General features: G+C 48.2%; 1 protein-coding gene across 2 annotated transcripts in view; it reads right to left on the reverse strand.

The window, feature by feature from the left end:
• Nucleotides 1-17,957, reverse strand: part of ABHD3 (abhydrolase domain containing 3, phospholipase) — a 67,376-nt gene extending 49,419 nt beyond the window's left edge. The window contains exons 1-2 of one of the 2 annotated variants that reach the window (XM_073679145.1): nucleotides 17,676-17,957; nucleotides 17,421-17,584 (exon numbers count right to left, since the gene is read on the reverse strand). In XM_073679145.1, the coding sequence (XP_073535246.1) occupies nucleotides 17,421-17,584; nucleotides 17,676-17,834 (323 nt within the window). In that variant the 5' untranslated portion in view covers nucleotides 17,835-17,957. The remainder of the gene's footprint in view (nucleotides 1-17,420; nucleotides 17,585-17,675) is intronic. The other variant, XM_073679144.1, reaches the window with a different exon arrangement.
• Nucleotides 17,958-18,909: the final 952 nt, after the last annotated feature.

The following is an 18,909-nucleotide window of genomic DNA, read 5'->3' on the forward strand; positions in this document are numbered from 1 at the left end:
AGTCTGGAAAAGGTTATAAAGTAATTTCTAAAGCTTTGGGACTCCAGCGAACCACAGTGAGAGCCATTATCCACAAATGGTGAAAACATGGAACAGTGGTGAACCTTCCCAGGAGTGGCCGGCTGACCAAAATTACCCCAAGAGTGAAGCGACGATTCATCCAAGAGGTCACAAAAGACCCCACAACAACATCCAAAGAACTGCAGGCCTCACTTGCCTCAGTTAAGGTCAGGGTTCATGACTCCACCATAAAAAAGAGACTGGGCAAAAATGGCATGCAGGGGAGAGTTCCAAGACGAAAACCACTGATGAGCAAAAAGAACATAAAGGCTATGTGCCCACGATGCAGAAATGCTCCGGATTTTTTCCTGAGCGTTTCTGCATCTCCCTGGCAGAAAAAAACACATGGGGATTGTACATGCGTTTTTCCTGCCAGGGACAAGCGGAAGTGAAGCGTTCTTCACATGTATTTCCGCATGCGGGTTGTCAAGCGCTTTCTAAGCGATTTTAGCATCACTTGGAAAGTGCTTGACAACTTGGTCACACTATATAAATCCATGCAAACGGCATGGATTTATATAGTGTGACAGAAAGAATGGTAAAAAAGAAAAAATAAATATTATACTTACCTTCTGAAGGCCCCAGTGTCCTTGCCTTGGCTTGCTGGCAGCTCGCGGTAGACTAAAGGACCGGCCGACGTCAGCGGTCGTGTGACCCGTCACATGACTAAATGACGTCACTGCAGGTCCTTTAGTCTACCGCGAGCTGCCGGCAAGCCGAGACAAGCACACCGGGGGCCATCAGAAAGTAAATATAATATTTATTTTTATTTTATTCTTTTTTTTTACAGGTACTATGGTACCCGGGTCCGGAGGAGAGTCTCCTCTTCTCCAAACCCGGGTACCATCCGCACATTGAAATGCATGGAATCCGCATGTACAGATACAGTGATGCGGATTCCATGAGTTCCAATGCAAGTCAATGGAGGCGAAAACGCCGCGCTCCCGCAAAATAATTGGTAGTGCTGCGGATTTTTGATAATCCATAGCGGAAATTTCCGCAGCATGTGCACAGCACATGTGGATTATCATTGGGGAACATGGCAGGCCTTCTACCAGGCGTTTTTAAGCATTTCTGCAGCGACATTGCCGCTGCGGAAACGCTTAAAAAACGCATAGTGGGCACACAGCCAAAGGCTCCTCTCAGTTTTGCCAGAAAACATCTTGATGATGGCCAAGACTTTTGGGAGAATACTCCAGTTCTCACAAACGTGTGATTGCTGTTGTTGCTGCTAAGGGTGGCTCAACCAGTTATTAGGTTTTGGGGGCAATCACTTTTTCACACAGGGCCCTGTAGGTTTGGATTTCTTTTTTCCTTAATTTAAAGACCTTCATTTAAAAACTACATTTTGTGTTTACTTGTGTTATTTTGATCTTATATTTAAACTTGTTTTGTGATCTGAAACATTTAAGTGTGACAAACATGCAAAAGAATAAGAAATCAGGAAGGGTGAAAACACTTTTTCACACCACTGTAGGTTTTTTTTTTTGCTGCTATCACACAGTAAAAATGCTTTTTTATAAAAAAAAAAATAGTTATTTTGTCGTTCGTCGCCATATTCTGAGAGCTGTAACTTTTTTATTCTTTGGCGAACAGAGCAGTATGAGGGCTTATTTTTTGTGTGACGAGTTGGACATTTTGTGGTACTGTTTCTGTTTATACCATTTTTCTTTACATATGACTTTTTGATCTCTTTTTATTCAATTTTTTGTGTATCAGTATGATGAAAAAGTGACATCTTTGGCGTGTTTTTTATTATTTTTTTATGGTATTCGCTGTTCGGAATAAATAACATGCCAGTTTTATACAGTGGCATGTAAAAGTTTGGGCACCCCTGGTCAAAATCACTGTTATTGTGAACAGTTAAGCAAGTTGAAGATGAAATGATCTCTAAAAGGCATATTGTTAAAGATGACATATTTCAGTTGTATTTTAGGCAAATAAATATATATATTGTCTTTTTTTTTTCATTTTAAAAAAATACAATAAGGGAAATGGGCCTATGCAAAAGTTTGGGCACCCTTGGAGATTTGTGTGCTTTGATAATTTTGACCAAGGTTTCTGACCTTAATTAGCCTGTTAGGGTTATGGCTTGTTCACTACCATCGTTAGGAAATGCCAGGTGATGAAAATTTCCCAGCTTTATAAAAACTAAGCCTCCTCTAACTTTATGCCAAAAAAACAGCAGCCATGGGTTATTCTAAGCAGCTGCCTAGCACTCTGAAAATGAAAATGGTGGAGGCCCATAAAGCAGCAGAAGGCTAAAAGAAGATAGCAAAGTGTTTTCAAGTTGCCCTTTCCTCAGTTTGAAATGTAATTAAGAAATGGCAGTTAACAGGAACAGTGAAGGTCAAGATAAGGTCTGGAAGACCAAGCAAAATTTCAGTGAGAGCTGTTCGTACGATTGCTAGAGAGGCAAATCAGAACCCCCGCTTAACCTCAAAAGACCTACAGAAAGATTTAGCAGACTGTAGCTTTGTGGTTCATTGTTCTACTGTTCAGAGACACCTGCACAAATATGACCTTCATGGAAGAGTCATCAGAAGAAAACCTCTCCTGCAGCCTCACCATAAAATTCAGCATCAGAAGTATGCAAAAGAACATCTAAACAAGCCTGATACATTTTGGAAACAAGTTCTGTCGACCGAAAAGGTTAAAATAGAAGTCCTTGGCCACAATGATCAAAGGTATGTGTGGAGAAAAAAGGCCACCAAATTTCAGGAAAATAACATCTCGCCAACTATTAAGCATGGGGGTGGATCAATAATGCTTTGGGGTTGTGTTGCAGCCGATGGTACAGGGGACATTTCACGGGTAGAGGGAACAATGGATTCAATGAAATTTCAACAAATTCTTGATGCAAACATAACACCATCTGTAAAAAAGCTGAAGTTGAAAAGAGGATGGCTTCTACAAATGGTTAATGATCCTAAACAAACATCAAAATCCACAATAGGCTACCTCAAAAGGTGCAAGCTGAAGGTTTTACAATGGCCCTCACAGTCCCCTCTTCTGAACATCAATGAAAATCTGTGGCTAGACCTCAAAATAGCAGTGCATGCAAGATGACCAAGGAATCTCACAGAACTGGAAGGATTTTCCAAGGAAGAATGGATGAAAATCCCTCAAACAAGAATTGAAAGACTCTTGTCTTGCTACAAAAAGCTTTTACAAGCTGTGATACTTTCAAAAGGGGGTGCTACTAGGTACTAACCATGCAGGATGCCCAAACTTTTGCATTGGTCCATTTTCCTTTTTCATCATTTTTAAAATGTAAAAGATTAAAAAAAAATTTTTTTTGCCTAAAATACAAAGGAAATCTGTTATCTTTAACTTCAGGCCTTTTAGAGATCATTTCATCTTCAACTTGCTTAACTGTTCACAATAACTCTAACTTTAACCAGGGGTGCCCAAACTTTTACATGCCACTGTAGATCAGGTCATCAAAAATGATCAGAAATGAATACTACTTCAAAAAAAAAAAGTGGATTTTTGATTTCTTTTGGAAACCATGGCAGATTTGTCCACCTCAGAAAAAAACTCTATTTAAACACACCCTAAGGCTACATTCACACATCTGTGTGACGCGTCCGGATACGGACAGCACAAGGACCCATAGTTTCATTGATCCTTACACATCCGTTTTAAAAGCAGATCGATGTGACCTAAAACATGTCCTATTGTCATCTGTTTTGTGGCTCAAACTCGGCCATTAAAGTCTATGAGGATCCCTATTAAAGAGATGACTTCTAGATGACATACTTTGTTCTTCCATGTTAAATCTGTGTTTCATCCATTTTTCACTGATCCGTCGTTAAGAGTCAATGGATAAATAAAAGTTCTTACAGTGCATTTACTTCAGTTTTTAAAAATAGATGAGAAAAAAAGATGAAATATGGATGCAAAAGGAAGGCAAAACGGATAAATAGAAAAATCATAGAAATTTCTGCAACAAATCTTTCGCCTGTGTATCTACCGTTCAGTATTTTTCCAAGATGTGAATGAATATTACTCAACTAAGACCTTGTAATGTGCAAAGATGCTCAATGTTTTCTCACAACAGCTCTATTCGCACATGTAGTGCTCTCTTTTTCTTTCACAAGTGGCTCCTTTCCTAAGTATGGTGCAGGCTCAGCTCCGGAGCTCACACCACACATGGGAACCCGAAGAAGAAAGTATTATTACATTCTACCTCGAGTCCTCCAAGTGTGGAGCGGTTGACCGGAGCTTGCTCTGATTGCTGCTATTTAACCAGTTAAGTACTACTATCAATCACTCTTGGTGGCATTAACATGACGCAACTGCTGGTGCGCACACGCATAAGCTCCTATCGGCACCTTCATGACGAGATTGCAAGGTGCCAATGGGTTGTCATGGGGGGGCCATGGCTACCACGTTCATTCTCCTGTCATAAGCTGGGTTTCTCAGGGAACCGTCTTTTTTACTGTATTGTAGTATATAGTATAAGAAATCAAACTATCGCAGTTTCAAGTCCCTTGAGGGGACTAAAAAAAAAAAAATAAATAAAAAGTATAAAAATAAAGTAAGACTACATTCCCACGGTGAGTTTTTGGTCAGTTTTTTAACGCTACGTATTTTCCAAAAAATGCAAGTAACCTATTTTACTTAATGGGTGCAGAAAATCTGCAACATCAAAAACTCACCAAAACGCTCATCGTGGGAATGTGGCCATTTACCCAATTTGAAAAAAAAGAACTAAAATAATAAAAGAAAAAAAATACTAAATATTGCCACATCAGCAAAAGTACCATATGTAATAATATAAAACTTATTAACACATACGGTAAAAGTCATAAAGAGAAAATAAAGAAAAATGCCAGAATTGCAGTTTTTGGTCACTACATCTCTCTAATAAAGTGCAATAAAAAGCAATAAAATGTTATATGTTCCCTACAATGGTATCAATAAAAACTTCAGCTAGCCATGCAAAAAAAAGAGCCCACAGCTCCATTGTAAAAATAAAAATGTAATTCGAAAATGGCAACACAAACCTATTTTTTTTTTTACAAATTTCTAATTCTTTTTCACCATTCACTTAAAACTAAAATCATACAAGTTTGGTATCGGCATGACTATACTGACCTGCAGAATCATGTTGCCAGGTCATTTTGTTGAGGAGAGCCATAGGATCAAATACTTAATTAACCTCAGACATAGGAGATTGAGAGAAAAGACCCATAAAGTGTATTATTTCACCTTACATAAGCTTGTTTAGATCAAAAGATGACTGCCATTTCCTGTTTCATCACACCATGCACTATTATGCAAGATGGCAGCTGGATCTATGACTACATCCTGTTGTACATGTGGCAAAGGTGGAGACTTTATTTATGACTACATCCTGTCATACAAGGAAGTTCTGGGAGGAAGCTGAATTCTATAGAAGGACTAACCAATCACAGAGCGACACCGCTTGGAGACACTCACCCTGATGACCTCATGGATCACGCCCCCTGATGACCTCATGGACCAACCCACCCTGATGACCTCATGGATCACGCCCCCTGATGACCTCCTGGATCACGCCCCCTGATGACCTCATGGATCACACCCCCTGATGACCTCATGGACCAACCCACCCTGATGACTGTAACATCCCTGGCGGCGTGCTGGCATGGCTTACCAACTCCCACCATGCAAGACCGCCATCTTACCTATCTATCCAGGCTGCACACTTTGCTCCAGTACCTGCTGTGTCTCTTGTCTGATTGCTTAGGGCGGCGGCGCGGCTGCTGCCTGATTCTTATAGTTACTGTGCGCGCACTCCTAATGCCTCCCCAGCCTATTGCTGTGAGTCACTGGATACTTAAACCCCCTCCACCCAGTAAGGGGTGCCTGAGCAACACTTTTCTTCAGTGTGTTCCTGCAACCCTGGGGGCTGTATATCCAGGTCTGTTACCTGTATCTGTGACTTCTAGTCTGTCTCCGCCACCCTGGGGGCTGAGTTTCCAGGCTCGTTCCTGTATCTTGTTCCTGGTTCAGTTCCTGTCTGAACTGTGTCCAAGTCCGTTACCTGTTTGTCTCTATGTCCGAACCTTCCCTTTTCCTGCAGTGTCTGAACCTGCACCTAACTCCAACTCGTTGTCTCTGAACTTCTGTTTGTGAGTTTTGTGTACACTCGCTACTTCATTGTAAGTACCTTGTGTGTATCTGGTTCTGCTTTTTCACCGCACCTGCGGTTTCGCTCTGCTCTGCTTGTTCACCGCACCTGCGGTTTTGCTCTGCTCTGCTTGTTCACCGCATCTGCGGGTTTCGCTCTGCTCTGCTTGTTCACCGCACCTGCGGTTTTGCTCTGCTTGTTCACCGCATCTGCGGGTTTTTCTCTGCTCTGCTTGTTCACCGCACCTGCGGTTTTGCTCTGCTCGTTCACCGCACCTGCGGTTTCGCTCTGCTCTGCTTGTTCACTGCACCTGCGGGTTTTTCTCTGCTCTGCTTGTTCACCGCACGTGCGGGTTTTGCTCTGCTCTGCTTGTTCACCGCACCTGCTGGTTTTGCTCTGCTCTGCTTGTCTACCGCACCTGCGGGTTTTGCTCTGCTCTGCTTGTTTACCGCACCTGCGGGTTTTGCTCTGCTCTGCTTGTCTACCGCATCTGCGGGTTTTGCTCTGCTCTGCTTGTCTACCGCATCTGCAGGTTTGCTCTGCCCTGCTCATTTACCGAATCTGCGGGTTTCACTCTGCTCTGCTTGTCTACCGCACCTGCAGGTTTTGCTCTGCTCTGCTTGTCTACCGCACCTGTGGGTTTTGCTCTGCTCGTCTACCGCACCTGCGGGTTTTGCTCTGCTCTGCTTGTTTACCGCACCTGCGGCTCCGTTCTTGTATCCCAGTCTGTACTGGTCCCTATCCTGCCTGCGTTCCTACCTGCCAGTACCCGCCTGTCTGCATGTCAGCTGTGCCTGCCAGTGCCCACCTGTCTGCATGCCAGCCGTGCCTGCCAGTGCCCACCTGTCTGCATACCAGCCGTGGCTGACAATACCCACCTGTCTGCATACCAACCGTGCCTGCCAGTACCCACCTGTCTATATGCCATTCTAACCTGCCTGTTCCTGCATTCCCCGGTGTGGGTCAACAGCTGTGACCGGGGTCTGACCTGGAGTAGCACCTGGTCCCTCTGCTCCGTTCGTCCCTGGTTCACGGAGTCAACTGAGCGGCCGTGCGACCTTGGTCGGACCGGGTTGACACTTAGTTACGCCCCTCCAGGCACTCCTCGGTTCATGGTCCAGTGGGATCACTAATCATGCTCACGCCAGTCTGTCCGGGCGTGTGAGTAACAGTTTGCTCAGGCCATGGTCCCAGTTGAGCCCCACGGCCCTTCACTCTCGGAGACATTTGAACTTTTGTCTTGCGAATACGTGCACCAAGGAAAAAAATTTTCTCAAGCTGAGGTCCAGGCAATTTACGCACCAGCCCAAATGGAGCTATCAGCACTCGTTCCTGCGGATCCACCACGGTACTATGGGGATCCAAAACAAAGCCCTGCGTTTGTGGAGCAATGTATGCTGCATTTCAAATTCTATGCTATTTTCCCACTGATCGGGTTAAAATAGCATTCATGATATCCTACTTAGCGGGTGATGCCTAGAATTGGATCACCCCCCTATGGGAAGCATGGGATTCTATCGTCTCTGACCTGCAGGCCTTCCTAGTGGCCTTTCTAATGGTCTTAGATGACCCTAACCCTGAGGCTTCTGCTGAAGCTTCCCTTCCCAATATCCTGGAGCAGTCCCGATGGGTGATGCGTGTAGGTAGCCCACCAGCTCTCCAGCCTGAAGAGATTGCTGCCAACACAGAATTTACACAGGATGACAATGCTCCACAGAATACTTCTCTTCCCAACCTCAAGAGGCAATACAGACGTGCAAGGCGTAGAGGTAAACCGTCATGCCAGGTTCTGTCCTCCCAAAGACCTCCTGTTCCCCAGCCTGTTGAGGCAGCTACCCACACAGAATCCATGAAGGATGACCATGTTCGTCAGGCAAAGCAGAGGAATGAACTCCGTCACAAAATCGGATTGCGGTCCCGCTGCGGTTGTTTGGGACACCCTGACAGTCTCTGTCCAGCGAGGGTTGGAGAATCCCAAGACATTAGGCCTGTAGGAGAGGCTGCCCTTGGCGTTAGTGTTTCCTCTCCACAGATGACCGTGACTGTCTCCGTGGTAAGTGAAGGCCTCGGATTAACCGGAAGTTTCGGGCGTAAAGCCTTGAAGAGTCGGTGTCCGATTCCCGTCCGATAACTCCAGAATCCGGTTTGGGCATTGTCAGCGGAAGGACGACCCCTACTTAGAAACAGTCAAAATATGTCTGTACAAATTAAGCTCCAGATTGGAGCATTACACATGAAGAAGTTCACATTCCAGGTGCTGTCTGGTTTACCCACAGGTCGTCCAGAGCCGAGAGATCTAGTGCTCGCTCAGGTCTGGAGATCCTGCATGGTGTTTCCCGGGGGACTGCTGAGGTACAAGGGTTGTCCAGTCCCCATATCTTCAGGACAGTCAGCAGTGCCTTCTTCTTCTTCACCAGATCTGCTAGTCGCTGACTCGCTGTGCGCTGAAGTCTCCGAAGGAAGGGAAGCAGAAGCATTGTCCCCACACAGTCTCGACGATTGTACCAATGATCTGGCTTTAGGCACCGCCCCACCTCTCAGACGTGTCATCTCAGAAACCAGACTGAAGTTGGTTCCTAAGCAAAGATCCTACATCCCTAACAAATCTGGCAATAAGTCCATCAAGGCGGTGGCTACCTCCAAGTCTCTGCACTCCTCCAACCAGGCGGAGGACCTCCAGTTGCCTCCTGAATCCTCCGGGGTGCTACCTGATAACAAATGGAAAGAGACTTTTCTGCACCCTGAACCTGGTACTTCGCCCACTTCATCCAGTAAGCTTGGCAAAGTGTATATCAAGGCGGTGGTTGCCCCCGAGTCTCTGCACCCCTCCAACCCAGTGGAGGATCTCCAGTTGTCCCGTGAATCCTTTTGGGGTGCTACCCGATATTAACAAATGGAGAGAGACTTTCCTGTGTCTTGTTCCTGGTACTTCACTCACTTCATCTGTTGCTGAGGATGGCTCGATGGGAGGAAGCATCCTAGTCACCAAGATGGTGAGACCAGTTTCGTTCCCTCTAGTGGACAGAAGAGGTAACCTTCTTGAAGAGAACGATTGGCCTCCAAATTCTCTGCAGAAAATCCTTGCAGGCTTGAAGAAGAGGGGGCGTAAAGGGGGGGGGGTACTGTAACATCCCTGGCGGCGTGATGGCATGGCTTACCACCTCCCACCATGCAAGACCGCCATCTTACCTATCTATCCAGGCTGCACACTTTGCTCCAGTACCTGCTGTGTCTCTTGTCTAATTCCTTAGGGCGGCCCCCCAGGCACTCCTCGGTTCGTGGTCCAGTGGGATCACTAATCATGCTCATGCCAGTCTGTCCGGGCGTGTGCATAACAATGACCTCATGGATCTGCCCATGGACTAACCAATCAATACATCTGGTTACTCACAATCTGGGGCTAACCAAGCCCATATACAGAGTTTATATAAATCTATGTTGGAGTTGAATAAAGGACACTTGGAGCTGTGCCATAGCTGATCAAGGAGAGCTTACATCCGACTGTGTGTGTGTGTGATGTTATTCTTTCTTGCATGCACTTGATCATATCCATTAGGCAAGGAGCAGGCAACTAGTGAACATATCAAAATATTCGCCCTAACATTTTTGGCTGCCCAACGTGGGGCCAGCAGAGGGAGAAGCCCTACACCTTTAGGACCGGCGAGTGGAACGGCAGGACGCACTGAATACCCCGAGCCAGGAGACTGATCACCTCCTTAACCAAACACGGTAAGTCTGCTGATTTTTATAATCTGTAGTCTTTTCCTGTGTTCCTCGGGGTATCCCGTGCAGATTGCCTGACTGTGTCCGGTTTTCGAGGTATCTGTAAGACGGCAGAAGGGTCTCTCCGCTGCTGGTCATTTAATTGCGGAAGAACCGTCACGTGCTCAGTTGCCTGCTGCCTGTTATGTGTCGTGTTGAGGGGAGATTGACTGGTATTAAAGGGAGCAAGTGGGTTTTTGAGCGGTGTCTGGAGAAGTAAAGGATATTGTCTGTGGTACAATTCACGTTTGTCGCCTGTGATACGATTTTCAGTTCTGGTGGAGAAAGTAGGGGTACTTAGCCTAGAGTGAGTGACTCGGAGTGGCCTAGAGTGAGTGACTCGGCCTGCTAACGGCACGGAGCCTGGAGTGAGTGACTCGGCCCGGAGCCTAGTAAATTGAGTTTCGGCACGTAACCTAGAGTGAGTGACTCGGTACGGGGCCTGGCAGTTGGATTAGTAAATTGAGTTTCGGCACGTAGCCTAGAGTGAGTGACTCGGTACGGGGACTGGTAATTGGATTAATTTCAGGTGTTTTACTTATGTTTTATATATACAGTACAGACCAAATGTTTGGACACACCTTCTCATTTAAAGATTTTTCTATATTTTCTTAACTATGAAAATTGTACATTCACACTAAAGGCATCAAAACTATGAATTAACACATGTGGAATTATATACTTAACAAAAAAGTGTGAAACAACTGAAAATATGTCTTATATTCTAGGTTCTTCAAATTAGCCACCTTTTGCTTTGATGACTGCTTTGCACACTCTTGGCATTTTCTTGATGAGCTTCAAGAGGTAGTCACCGGAAATGGTCTTCGAACAATCTTGAAGGAGTTCCCAGAGATGCTTAGCACTTGTTGGACCTTTTGCCTTCACTCTGCGGTCCAGCTCACCCCAAACCATCTCGATTGGGTTCAGGTCTGGTGACGGTGGAGCACCCCATCACTCTCTTTCTTGGTCAAATAGCCCTTACACAGCCGGGAGGTGTGTTTGGGGTAATTGTCCTGTTGAAAAATAAATGATGGTCCAACTAAACGCAAACCGGATGGAATAGCATGCCACTGCAAGATGCTGTGGTAGCCATGCTGGTTCAGTATGCCTTCAATTTTGAATAAATCCACAACAGTGTCACCAGTAAAGCACCCCACACCATCACACCTCCTCCTCCATGCTTCACGGTGGGAACCAGGCATGTAGAGTCCATCCGTTCGCCTTTTCTGCGTCGCACAAAGACACGGTGGTTGGAACCAAAGATCTCAAATTTGGACTCATCAGACCAAAGCACAGATTTCCACTGGTCTAATGTCCATTCCTTGTGTTCTTTAGCCCAAACAAGTCTCTTCTGCTTGTTGCTTGTCCTTAGCAGTGGTTTCCTAGCAGCTATTTTACCGTGAAGGCCGGCTGCACAAAGTCTCCTCTTAACAGTTGTTGTAGAGATGTGTCTGCTGCTAGAACTCTGTGTGGCATTGACCTGGTCTCTAATCTGAGCTGCTGTTAACCTGCGATTTCTGAGGCTGGTGACTCGGATAAACTTATCCTCAGAAGCAGAGGTGACTCTTGGTCTTCCTTTCCTGGGGCGGTCCTCATGTGAGCCAGTTTCTTTGTAGCGCTTGATGGTTTTTGCAACTGCACTTGGGGACACTTTCAAAGTTTTCCCAATTTTTCACACTGACTGACCTTCATTTCTTAAAGTAATGATGGCCACTCGTTTTTCTTTACTTAGCTGCTTTTTTCTTGCCATAATATAAATTCTAACAGTCTGTTCAGTAGGACTATCAGCTGTGTATCCACCAGACTTCTGCACATCACAACTGATGGTCCCAACTCCATTTATAAGGCAAGAAATCCCACTTATTAAACCTGACAGGGCACACCTGTGAAGTGAAAACCATTTCCGGTGACTACCTCTTGAAGCTCATCAAGAGAATGCCAAGAGTGTGCAAAGCAGTCATCAAAGCAAAAGGTGGCTACTTTGAAGAACCTAGAATAGAAGACATATTTTCAGTTGTTTCACACTTTTTTGTTAAGTATATAATTCCACATGTGTTAATTCATAGTTTTGATGCCTTCAGTGTGAATGTACAATTTTCATAGTCATGAAAATACAGAAAAATCTTTAAATGAGAATGTGTGTCCAAACTTTTGGTCTGTACTGTACGTGTCTCAAGACACTGAAGAAGGGCATCAAAGCTCTCTTATGAAGTTTTATCCATTTACAACAAGACAAGACACCGGATGATGAAAAGAAGTCGTGGCAAGAAGCAGGAGCTAAAAAGGATGAAGATGGAGTCTGGAGGAAGAACAAAAAGATCTGTCTACCTCGTAATCTGTACCCCTCGGTGACAGAATGGGCACACGGTATCACCCATAGAGGCAAGAATCAGATGAATGACTTGATTTGGAAGACTTATATGGCACATGGGATTTCTACTGTCACCCAAAAATATTGCAAGTCCGGCTTTGTGTGTGCAACATGCAATCCAGCACCGCCTCAGAAAGTTACTCAGAAACATTTGGCTAAACCACTCTATCCCTTTCAAAGAATTCAAATCGATCATATTCAAATGCCAAAGTAGGGAAGTACGAGTATGTACTGGTAGTGACTGACATGTTCTTGGGATGTCCAGAAGCCTATCCAGTAACCAACATGACTGCCAGAGTGACTGTTAAGAGACTGATGACTGAGGTAGTGTGCCAATGGAATCCCAGAGGTAATTGAGAGTGACCAAGGACCCGCATTCATTGCAGCACTGACTAAGGAACTATGGACATTGGTAGGGGCCGATTTGGGTTTACATACTCCGTATCACCCCCAGAGCAGTGGTAAAGTAGAAAGGCTAAATGGCACCTTGAAAAACAAAATACTGAAAGCCAGTCAGGAGGTCAACCTTCCTTGGACAGACATTTTGCCCATTGCCTTATATTCAGTCAGAAACACTCCGAGGGGTCCCGCTAAACTCACAACATATGAGATTCTTTTTGGGGGGTCTCCAAGGTTGGGTCAATATTTTCCACAATAGCTAGCCTTAGGAAGTGATACTCTTGTAAATTATGTCATTGCTCTTACTAAAGAATTGTCAGTAACACATGCATGAGTTTTGTCATCCATAACAGATCCAGATTTCAGAGAAGGTACTCACACTTTCCAACCTGGTGACTATGTGCTGGTAAAGAAGTTCACCAGAAATACATCCCTAGAGTTGAGATTTGAGGGTCCATACCAAATGCTCCTGACCACTCCTACTTCAGTCAAACTTGAAGGAAGACCGACGTGGATACACGCCTCCCACTGCAAGAAGTTTATGCCTCCATCAGAACCTTCTACATAATGTTACATATCCTCTACTTTGTGTGTTGTGCCATTCTATACTCATTTGTAGGAGCACAACAGGTCGCAATCACCCAAGCAAGAGGGGTAATCAAGCACTGATGGGTGAGGGAACCACAGTAGGGACAATAGGTTAATAAAGTATTTAGGGGGGACTGTTGAGGAGAGCCATAGGATCAAATATTTAATTAACCTAAAGACATAGGAGATTGAGAGAAAAGACCCATAAAGTGTATTATTTCACCTTACATAAGCTTGTTTAGATCAAAAGATGGCTGCTATTTCCTGTTTCATCACACCTGCTCTGTTATGCAAGATCGCAACTGGACCTATGACTACAACCTGTTGTACATGTGGCAAAGGTGGAGACTTTATTTATGACTACATCCTGTCGTACAAGGAAGTTCTGGGAGGAAGCTGAATTCTATAGAAGGACTAACCAATCACAGAGCGACACATCGCTTGGAGACACCCACCCTGATGACCTCATGGATCACACCCCTTGATGACATCATGGACCAACCCACCCTGATGACCTCATGGACCAACCCACCCTGATGACCTCATGGATCACGCCCCCTGATGACCTCATGGATCACGCCCCCTGATGACCTCATGGATCACGCCCCCTGATGACCCCATGGACCAACCCACCCTGATGACCTCATGGATCTGCACACGGACTAACCAATCAATACATCTGGTTACTCACATTCTGGGGCTAACCGAGCCCATACACAGAGTTTATATAAATCTATGTTGGAGTTGAATAAAGGACACTTGGAGCTGTGCCATAGCTGATCAAGGAGAGCTTACATCCGACTGTGTGTGTCTGTTGTTATTCTTTCTTGCATGCACTTGATCATATCCATTAGGCCAGGAGCAGGCAACTAGTGAACATATCAAAATGTTCGCCCTAACAATTTTTTCTAATCCGCTGCATTTGGAATTTTTTTCCCATTTTTCAGTACATTATATGGCAAAGTGAATGGTATGATTGAAATCTACAACTTGTCCCACAAAAAACAAGTTCTATACAGTAGTTCTGAGTTTAATTTACTGCAAAACACTTCAAGGGCGTGTTCATACTTGGTTTTTTTATGAGTTTTTAGAGCAGAAACTCCCAATAAAAACTTGTGGTTTTTGACCTCCTTGTGAGTTTTGGAGAGCTTCAGCTCCGAAAACTCAGCAAAAAAACTCAGTGCGAATATATCCAGATACTCACTTAAGGCCACGGCCCCACTATCAGTATTCGATCAGTATTTTTTCTTAGGAGTGGATGATAAATACAGAATTGGTGACTTGTTTCTATTATACCTTTTCTCTGATTGTTCCTCACCTGGTTTTGGCTCCCACTCCTGAGATAAAATACTGACTGAATACTAACCAAATACTGAAAGTGGGGCCGTGGCCTAATAAGGCGTATTCTCAAGTTTGGAAGCTACCCTCTATCCATGGGATAGGGGATAACTTCCCGATAAATGGAGGTCCAACCACTTGAGTCCCCTCCAATCCCGAGAACCCGGCTCTTGTGTGAATGGAGCAGTGGTCAATTATGCGCCCTACTGCGCCATTCATTCTAATGGGAGTGCTGAAGACCAGCAGAGCGCTGCACTTTGTGATCTCTGGCGGCCCCCTGTAAGAAGGAATAGAGTGGTAGTGCACATAATTGACCACTGCTCCATTCACAAGATGCTTTAGAGTCCCAGATTCTGGGATTGATTGAGGCCCAGGAAGCTGGACTCCTTCTGATTGTGGGGTCATGGCCTTTGGTCAGTATTCGGTCAGTATTTTTTCTCAGGAGTGGGAGCCAAAACCAGGTGAGGAACAATCAGAGAAAAGGTATAATAGAAATAAGTCACCAATTCTGCCTTTATCACCCACTCCTGGTTTTGGCTCCCACTCCTGAGAAAAAATACTGACCGAATACTGATAGTGGGGCCGTGGCCTAACAGTGGGATCTCTCATCTAAACAGAGCAAGAGTCAAGAAGTTGTTGCAGGATTCAAGGTCAGAGTCTGGCCTCCGTTGCCACACAAAAACAAATGAAGAGAAAAAAATATTACCAGCAATGAAAATAAGAATAAAATTCAAAAATTACTGATTAGGCTCATCAGGCGACCAGGCATTGGCCGCACGGGGGCCTTTTAGTGTCACCCATAGACTAATAAGGGATCTGTTTAATGTGAGCTTTTTCATGGCGCATCAGTTAAAGGTACCATTATGGCCTATAGGTGATGGAGGCCACTGACAGGCGTCAGTCACAGGTCACCCATACACTATGATGGCATCTGTATACTGAATAAATCAGCACTATGACGAATGTCATACAGCAGGGGCGGACACAGACAGCGGAGGCCCGGTGCAAGAACAGTGTATGGGCCCTCGCAGTCCAATAGCTCATCGTAATGCACAGTTCCTCCTGTATTAAAGGTGGTAATGGGCCCCTTACCTGCGGGGCCCCTGAGCGGCTGCACGGTTGCACCAGTGATATGTCCGCCCCTGACACACAGGCTAATTTGGTTTTCATTCATTTTCATCCATGATTTTTACACATTACATATGGATATAGCGAAGTCACCGGGCAAGGAATGTGCTGCCATTCCTGTGCTGAGGCTGTGCAGGTGGCTGATGACATCACTCAGGTACTGATGACGTCATGTAGTGTCAGAGCATGTATAGGATAATGGGGGTGTAGACCCCAGCTTGTGGGTGCAGCACTCTACACCCTGGGCAGTGCTGGCAGGACGCTGTGCCCGGCTGGCGGGAAGCGCTGGCAGGACGCTGTGCCCGGCTGGCGGGCAGTGCTGGCAGGACGCTGTGCCCGGCTGGTGGATAGTGCTGGTAGGACGCTGTTCTCGGCTGGCGGGCAGTGCTGGTAGGATGCTGTGCCCGGCTGGTGGGCATTGCTGGCAGGACGCTGTGCCCGGCTGGCGGGCAGTGCTGGCAGGACGCTGTGCCCGGCTGGCGGATAGTGCTGGCAGGACGCTGTTCCCGGCTGGCGGGCAGTGCTGGTAGGACGCTGTGCCCGGCTGGCGGGCAGTGCTGGTAGGACGCTGTGCCCGGCTGGTGGGCAGTGCTGGCAGGACGCTGTGCCCGGCTGGCGGGCAGTGCTGGCAGGACGCTGTGCCCGGCTGGCGGATAGTGCTGGCAGGACGCTGTTCCCGGCTGGCGGGCAGTGCTGGTAGGACGCTGTGCCCGGCTGGCGGGCAGTGCTGGCAGGACGCTGTGCCCGGCTGGCGGGCAGTGCTGGCAGGATGCTGTGCCCGGCTGGCGGGCAGTGCTGGCAGGACGCTGTGCCCGGCTGGCGGATAGTGCTGGCAGGACGCTGTGCCCGGCTGGCGGATAGTGCTGGCAGGACGCTGTTCCCGGCTGGTGGGCAGTGCTGGTAGGACGATGTGCCCGGCTGGCGGGCAGTGTTGGTAGGACGCTGTGCCCGGCTGGCGGGCAGTGCTGGCAGGACGCTGTGCCCGGCTGGCGGGCAGTGCTGGCAGGACGCTATGTCCGGCTGGCGGGCAGTGCTGGCGGGACGCTGTGCCCGGCTGGCGGGCAGTGATGGCGGGACGCTGAGCCCGGCTGGCGGACAGTGCTGGCGGGACGCTGAGCCCTGCTGGCGGACAGTGCTGGCGGGACGCTGTGCCCGGCTGGCGGGCAGTGCTGGCGGGATGCTGTGCCCGGCTGGCGGACAGTGCTGGCGGGACGCTGAGCCCGGCTGGCGGACAGTGCTGGCGGGACGCTGTGCCCGGCTGGCGGGCAGTGCTGGCGGGATGCTGTGCCCGGCTGGCGGACAGTGCTGGCGGGACGCTGTGCCCGGCTGGCGGGCAGTGCTGGCGGGACGCTGTGCCCGGCTGGCGGACAGTGCTGGCGGGACGCTGTGCCCGGCTGGCGGGCAGTGCTGGCGGGACGCTGAGCCCGGCCGGCGGGCAGTGCTGGTGGGACGCTGTGCCCGGCTGGCGGGCAGTGCTGGAAGGACGCTGTGCCCGGCTGGCGGGCAGTGCTGGTAGGACGCTGTGCCCGGCTGGCGGGCAGTGCTGGCAGGACGCTGTGCCCGGCTGGCGGGCAGTGCTGGCAGGACGCTGTACCCGGCTGGCGGGCAGTGCTGGTAGGACGCTGTGCCCGGCTCGCGGGCAGTGCCACTCACTTGTTGTAATGCACTCGCGGCTTGACAGTGATGAATGGTCGCAGCAATGTCTGGGCTCTGCCCTCCCAGCACCACAGCGTCGGGTAGTAAGTTTCGGTCACCGCCGGGCAGCGCTTCTTCAGGAAGCGACAGAAGGCTTCTCCCCCGATCACCAGCTGCGGCTTCTGCAGACAAGGAGCGACAATGACACGATGCTGCAGCCGGGCAGCACAGGTGGCGGCAGGACAGCCAGAGAGATGGGCGACATTCTCTTACCTTGGCGATGACACTAAGGTAGTAACAGGCATAGGCTGCGCCGAAGCCCAGCACCAAGGACAAGCCCACCCCGGAGCCGAACAGACCCACCCGCACTTGGCTCTCCAGGTAGAGTGACAGCTCCCGGGTCAGTCCCTGCAGGCTGATGCTGCCCAGCATTGTTCGTCCTCCCGCTGTCACCCTTCAGCCACATGCAAAGGACACCGGCGCGGATCAGCACAAGCCGGCGCTGCACTGGCATGGGGAGATTGTGCGGGGTTCCACCCCCAGCCAATCAGCTGCTGGGAAGCCTGAAATCTCCGCCCACTCTCCCGCCGCCTCCAATCAGCTTGGAGTAACGCTCCCAGTGTGGGCACTCAGTACCCGGCCGGAGCGGAGGAGCCTCGGACAAAGCAGCATCACCTCGTCCTGTCACATCCTGCTGACGGCAGCTCCCTCACAAGTGTCTGCTCGCCTGGTGCCAGGCCTATTAAGGTAGCAGCCTGGTCACACGCAGCGTCTTCCTGCCAGCAGTTTTACCTCAGTCTCTTCTGTATTCAGCCGTCATTAGCGTCTTCTCAGCATTGTTATTACTGAGGCAGTGGGCACGGGGCAGCGCTTCTGCCTCAGCTACAGTCAGTTACCTGGCAGCGTCCTCTGTTGGTCAGGGCCGCCAGTCCTGTGTGTAAGTGATGGTCACTGCTGCCAACATGCGGCTCTATAGGGCTATGTGCACACCACGTCTGGATCACACGGACTCCGCCTGGGACCTGCCTGACAAAGCGCAGCAAATAATCACACAGTGCACAGAAATGCTACAGAGACCTCAGCCAGGTGTGAATGACGCTGAAACGCTGCGGCATTTCAGAGAAAAGCTTACATTACTAAGGAGAGAGCTGCACAGGGACTAGTCAGACAGGCGGCACTGGGAATTGTCCCTGCGCTCTCCCTGCATGTGTGTATAGGGAGAGCTGTCACTCCAGGGCAGGGGGAGGGGACGCTGTCTGGGACCTCCCTGTCTGACCAGTCTCCGGGAGGCTCCTCCCCGGTGGATTTTACACTATGTTTTTTCCTGGAACGTTGCAGTATTTCAGGGTTAAACATACCTGGCTGCGATCATACAGCCGGTGCCTGATACATGATACCTGTGGATTGGGCAGCCTGTGTCAGCTGTCAGGTTTCCTGACATTACCGTGTACATGTTTAGTCTTTTGTCACTTTTAAGGCTTTAGGTTTCGGACACTGTGAAGTGGTT

Source organism: Phyllobates terribilis, unplaced genomic scaffold (genome assembly GCF_046119375.1).
Source record: "Phyllobates terribilis strain yellow unplaced genomic scaffold, ASM4611937v1 Scaffold_4__5_contigs__length_816908805, whole genome shotgun sequence".
NCBI classification, from domain to species: Eukaryota; Metazoa; Chordata; class Amphibia; order Anura; family Dendrobatidae; genus Phyllobates; species Phyllobates terribilis.